Consider the following 6514-nt stretch of genomic DNA (forward strand, 5'->3'; position numbering starts at 1 on the left):
AAATGGTAATTTTTGCCTCTGGTACACTTCTGGACTCTGGTGTCAGTGCCAATTGTATAGGTAAAGATGCAGCGGAATTTATCAGTAGGCGTTGCCTGTGTTGTAGGACAGCAAGACAAGAGAGATGGATTTTTAGTAGTGCCGACGTTGCAACAACCTTTCAATTTTGACATTGACTTTTGGAAAAACTATTTTGCTTTGCAATTTGGGTTTCTGGGTTAAAAATATTAATTTGAAGTCTTTTGGGTTAAAGTGTCAGATCATCATATCTTACAAGGTGAGATGAAAAAACTGCAACCAACTTCAGACTGCTGTCATTTCTAAACCGCTCGTCCCACAGCTGTCAGATTTATTCTAGTGACAGCTCATTATATTGTTTACAAGCGCACAAAAGCATTTTGGTGGGAATTTTTCAAAAAAAAAGTTATTTGTGATGGAATTCAAGCGTGATAGTGTGATTGCTTTGCATTTGGCTGGAAAACCACAAGTGGCTATCGTTAGAGCCCTCCAGCATTTAGAAGTGAATAAATGTTTTGTGTCTCGTACCATCGCTCGTTACCATGATACTGGTAGCGTAGCCCGACGTCAAGGAAGTGGACGAAAAAAAACAGCAACATCGGCAGAAATGGTTCGAAAAGTGAAAAAGCGAATTGAACGAAATCCGCGTCGCAGTGGACGAAAAATGGCTCGTGAGCTGAACATATCGCAATATGCCATTCGGCAAATATTGAAAAATGAGCTTGGACTAAAGCCATTCAAGTTCCAAAAAGTGCAAGATCTTACTGATGCGCAAAAAAAAGTTAGACTCGAAAAAGCTAAAGAGTTGTTTCGCTTGGCCGAAAGTGGTGAACTGCCGAATTTGGTTTTCTCCGATGAGAAACCATTCGTTATCCAGCAGTTTGTAAACAAACAAAATGATCGTGTTTACTTGCCAGAGAGGTCAGCTGAAAATTTGCAACTTCGGTTGGCCATCACAACTCAAAAGCCGGCCATGGTGATGGTGTGGGCCGCCATAACAGCCGATGGTCGCTCGCCGCTCGTATTCATCGACCGTGGTGTCAAATTAAATGCGCAAATCTATCGCGAAAATATTTTGGAGGGAGTTCTGAAGCCCTGGGCACGCAAACATTTCGGCCGCAGACCTTGGACATTCCAACAGGACTCAGCACCATCGCACTCAGCACGCGCCATCCAAGAATGGTTAAGAAATGAGGTTCCTCGCTTCATTTCCACCGCACAATGGCCACCAAAATCTCCGGATGCCAATCCGTTGGACTATTGTGCCTGGGGTATTTTGGAAAGCAAGGTTGGAACTAAAAAATACCAAAGTGTCGATCATCTCAAGCAAGCGCTTCGCCGAGAATGGGACAAAATACCGCAGAGCCACTTTGGCAGCGTGTGATGGTTTCATTGGCCGTTTGAAGGCCATAGTTCGTGCCAAAGGTGGCCAATTCGAACAAATCTAAACCGATTCTCAAATTTGATGTTATTTCCGACATTTTTTGCTTTCATTCAATAAAATTTAAAAAAAATGAAAAAATTATGGCGTTTTACTTTGTTGCAGTTTTTTCATCTCACCTTGTATATGACAGTACACAAGGCACAGAAAAACTACAGTGTCACTGAATTTGAATGCTACGCAGCGGTGCTCAGGATAAAAAAATTCAGATCTTACGTAGAGGGTGGACTACTATTTACGATGATCACAGATCATATGCCAGTTTGAAATGTTTAATGAGTCAAAAGGACGCTTTCAGAGAGACTTGCTCGTTGGAGCTTGTAATTCCAAGAATTCCATTTTAATATTGAGCAACGCAAGTGAGATCTAAACGTTGTACCTGATGCGCTGTCTTGAATGCATATGAGGGAAATTCGATACAGCAATCGAAATATGGTACTAGACCTTCAAATCCACAATTTAAGTCATCGAAATATGAAGAATTGAAAGTAATAGACGAAGAAGATAAAATACCAGATGTATGTGTATCATATAGGTATATGTATAAAAGATGTGTTTGCAGTACAGGAGATACGAAACAAAAATGCTTGGAAACTCAGGGTTACAACAGAATTAAAGATACAGTTGTTAGAAGCCGCTCACTTGTCACCATCAGTAGGACATGGGGAATATTCAAGACCCTTGCAAGGTTACGTGTGAACTAATTATGGTCTTAGATGTTCAAAAACTGGTAAAATCGTGTGAGCTCTGTAGCACAAACAAAACTTCTAATAAAATGCGAAGACATTTCCAAAGGTTGTACATCGATTTCATGGGGCCGCACAACAGTGTTCAACTATTTTAATTTGTTTTTATATTGCACTGATCTCTTATCAAAAATGGAATTTTTTCGAAGAATGGTTGTCCAATGCAAAATATGAAAGATGCAAAAAACTTTTTATTATTTATTAGTGAAAAGTTTGACTTGTCTGATATAACAGAAGAATCCACAAGAGATTTACAAGTGAAATTGGCAAGTTTGTCAAAGAAATTTGAGGTAAAGCGGTACTCATGTGGAAAATGAAAAAGTTGGTTTTTGGCAAAAAATACGGAATTTCTTCAGTTTGAAGCGGACCTACTTATTCGAAGGAATATTCCTTTACCCTCCAACGTCTTCTCAAAGGCGTAAAATGGTAGGGCGACCTCAAAAACATATGGAAATAGCTTCATATAAGACCAAAAAAAGACGAGTCCATGATTTGATAAAAACGAGTAGTATTGTTGAATTAAAATCAGCTGCTGAAATTGCTCTGCGGTTTGCTGAAATTCGGAAAGCTGCTAATATTATTAAAAACATTACGTATAGTGAATTTAAAGAATCTGAACAATGTGCAGAACAAAACCAAATGCGAAGTTTAACAAATGACAAGGCGTTAGCGTACTTTGTAGATAACACTTCGTTCAATAATGTGTGTGAGTGACACATAGATGGCAGCACTAATATAAATAAATATTTTTTTTCGAAAGTGGCAACCTTTTTAGGCTTACTGTCAAAATCATATGTTAATCCGACCATTTGTTTACAAGTTACAGTGCTTTAAGTGACGCTACTTTTGAGTTTTTCAAAAAAAAAAAAAAATGAATTCAAAGCAATTCCGTGTGCTGATTTAATATTGTTTTTTAATGAAAAAAAAATACTGTTCAATGACAGGAATGGCTTGAAAAACATTATTCGGACTCTGCTCCATCAAAAAGAAGCATTTGTTATTGGTATGCCGAATTCAAACGTGGTCGTACAGACACCGATGTACAGCCTGCCAGCACGCTTAAAGTTCCTAAAACTAGATTGATCACTCTTTCAAACGAAACTAATTTCACGAAAATCGAGTAGAACGTTTATTAATTATATATTTAAAAAAGTGGTTTTTTTACGAAAAAAATGTATGTTAACTAACACCATTCTAATAACATATTGAGGTGAAAATCTGTATCATGCAAAAAAACTCACCACCACTGTAAAGTTTAAAAAAGAACTCTGTTAAATGTATTTATAGGCGGTTGTATTATGTGTTAAGGGAAAATAATAATATTTAATAATTTATAAATTTTACGAAAGAGTACAATGTTTCGCGGTGTTTTTTTTGAAAAGTACACACATTCTAGAATATTTTGGTATATAAATCATTAAAAATAAGTAGACCGATTTTGTAAAATTATCAAATATATATTGCATATAAACAACTAAATTTTCGTCGTAAACTGCATAACATATACCGCTATATCACACATTTTTCAATATATATTAAAAAAAAAATAAGAAGTAGAACAATGTTGCACGGTATTTTTTTAAATTGTTTGTATTTTTCTAATATGAATTAATGCAAAAATTAAATTAAAATCGAGTAATAAATAAAAAAAAATACATGTGTATCCAAATACACATATATCCTTAATATATGTTGGTACATATGTATGGATTGTAAGTTAAGTCACATTTTTACATTTTGGAAAAAATATTGTTCTCCTCGCCTTACCAGGGCTTAACGCAAATTTTGTATGAAATCCTACATTGATATATAGATGTTGCATATATGCGTGCATGTTCTTATCTATAGTAAATACAAGCAACGCATTTGCCTAATTTGAACATTCATGTAGTTTGCGTTTATGTTTTGAGTGGTAAAGTGGGCGAATAGCAAAAATCTGAATAATGGTAAGTATTATAAAATTAAATCAATAAAAAAGTATTATAAAATTAAATCAATAAAAAATATTTAAAAATTTATAATTTAAATTTAAATAAGTAATAATAAATATTAATAATATAAATATTAAATAATAAAATTGAATTTTTTGGTATCTCCCTTTAACAACCGCTGCGTCTACAGCAACAGCAGCGTCAACAGTACCAACAAAGACGTTGGCGTAAAGGACGCCGGTGGCAAGGAGAAAATAACCAACAACATGACGAAAACAGCCAACGGCGAAGTGTTTACCTACGTCGGCAAGAGTAAAACCGTCGACGGTTGGTTGAAAACCGTCGGTTGCATGATGAAAACCGCCGTCGGCAGAAGAAAAGCCGAAATGTGCTGACGCCGACGACAGAAAACGGAACTTCAGCAATCAATAACAGAAATGTAATTTAAATCATATTAAATCATAATAAATTATTAAAAAATTTTTTTAATTTTTCAGAAAAGAAAAAGAAAAGAAATCAAATGCGAAGCAGGTTACAACAACTTGAAAAGGAAAATAGAGAACTGTGAAAAAAATTAAATAATGCAGTTTTTTTCTAATTATTATGTTTTTTCCTAATATAATGTTTTTTCTTATTATTATAATGTTTTTTTCTTATTATGATCGTATGAAAAAAGAGACCTTCATGGAAATACCCAAGTTCCTACTAAAAGACAACAGATATTTCAAATTTGAAAATAAAATTTACAGTCAAACAAAGGGTATGCCTATGGGTTCACCAATATCACCAATAGTGGCCGATATAGTAATGGAAAACATTCTAGACGAAATGATGGTTAAAACATGTAATAAACCACGTTTTTTGACCAAATATGTGGATGACATATTTGCTATAGTCAAATCAAATGACGTAGAGAGTATCTTGACCATATTAAATAATGTACACTTTAGAATTAAATTTACAATAGAAGAGGAACTTAATGATAAACTACCTTATTTGGACACAACAGTTATAAGACATGATAACCGGATTAAATTAAAGTGGTATCAAAAACCAACGAATTCTGGACGATACATTAATTTTGACTCCCAACATCACTACCATGTAGTCCGTAATACTGCACTTAACTTAATTAGACATGTGTTCAATATCAGCGATTCAATTTTCCATAAGGAAAATGAAGAAACAATTATTGGTATTCTAACCAAAAATAATTTTCTAATCAACATTATCAAATCCTTGTTAAAAAAAGCAAAATCTACTGAAAGTAAAAAATCGGAGAATGAACCCAAAATTTATGTATCAATGACGTACATACCTAGCTTCTCCGAAAGCTTTCAAAAATCAAAATGCTTCAACAAAACAACGCATAAAGTAGCTTTCAAAACCACAAATACATTAAAAAATTGGTTTAATAGAACAAAAACTCCAGTAGACAAGTTAGACCAACATAACTTGGTATACAAAATTCCCTGTGAAGGTGACGGAGCCAACGTATGCCAACAGGTATATGTTGGCACAACAAAAAAGATATTAAGAACGAGAATCGCTGGACACAAGCATGATCTAAAGAGTCGCACTACACCCCTGGATCAAAAAACAGCTCTAGCAACACATTGCATTAAAATGAACCATTCTCTCAACTTCGATGAGGTTACAATTTTACACCAGGAGAAAAATTACAAACGTAGGATGTTGCTAGAAATGCTGCATATAATTGACGTTTTAGATGACCAACAACTGAACTACAAGAGGAATACTGAAGGCTTAGCGCAAATATATAGATCACTAATCAAAAATTAATTGCTAAATTTAGATTTACTTTTATTTGTTTTTATAAAAATAATAATTTTCTTTAAAAAATATATTTTTCGTCTGACTATAACAACACTGGTTGTTATTCATTTAAAAAAAATTAATTTCCCCTTTTCATATCCTTTTGTTTAATTATTATTTGACTTTTGACATTTAAAATTTTTTTATGTAATTGTATTTGTAAAATTTCAATAACACTGAAGATGGCCTACGAAGTAGGCCGAAATATCTGTTAATAAAATAATTTATTACATAAATTAAATTTGTGATGTCTTATTTAATTCAAAGTTTGTTTTTATTTATTTTATATAAAATACAAGTTATTATATAAAAATTTAAAATTAAAAACCACGACCTAAAGCCCGGCAAAAATTTCAAATATAAGTTTTTTCTTATTATTATAATGTTTTTTCTTATTATTATAATGTATTTTGTTATTATTGTTTTTTTCTTATTATTATAAAATTTTTTTCTCATTATTATAATGTTTTTTCTTATTATGTTTTTTTTATTATAATGTTTTTTCTTACTAATAAAATAATGTTGAAAAAAATTAAATTATT

At 32.9% G+C, this 6514-nt stretch overlaps 1 protein-coding gene across 1 annotated transcript; it reads left to right on the forward strand.

The window, feature by feature from the left end:
• Positions 1 to 4898: 4898 nt before the first annotated feature.
• On the forward strand, positions 4899 to 5939 carry LOC119666350. The gene has a single exon (XM_038075632.1). It carries the CDS (start codon positions 4899 to 4901, stop codon positions 5937 to 5939), a length of 1041 nt encoding a protein of 346 aa, XP_037931560.1.
• The last annotated feature ends 575 nt before the right edge of the window (positions 5940 to 6514 follow it).

This window comes from Teleopsis dalmanni, chromosome 1, assembly GCF_002237135.1.
Source record: "Teleopsis dalmanni isolate 2A chromosome 1, ASM223713v2, whole genome shotgun sequence".
NCBI classification, from domain to species: Eukaryota; Metazoa; Arthropoda; class Insecta; order Diptera; family Diopsidae; genus Teleopsis; species Teleopsis dalmanni.

Bases quoted from the DNA above. Each gene is read 5' to 3' on its own strand.
- LOC119666350 (XM_038075632.1), top strand. From the start codon at position 4,899: ATGCCTATGGGTTCACCAATATCACCAATAGTGGCCGATATAGTAATG.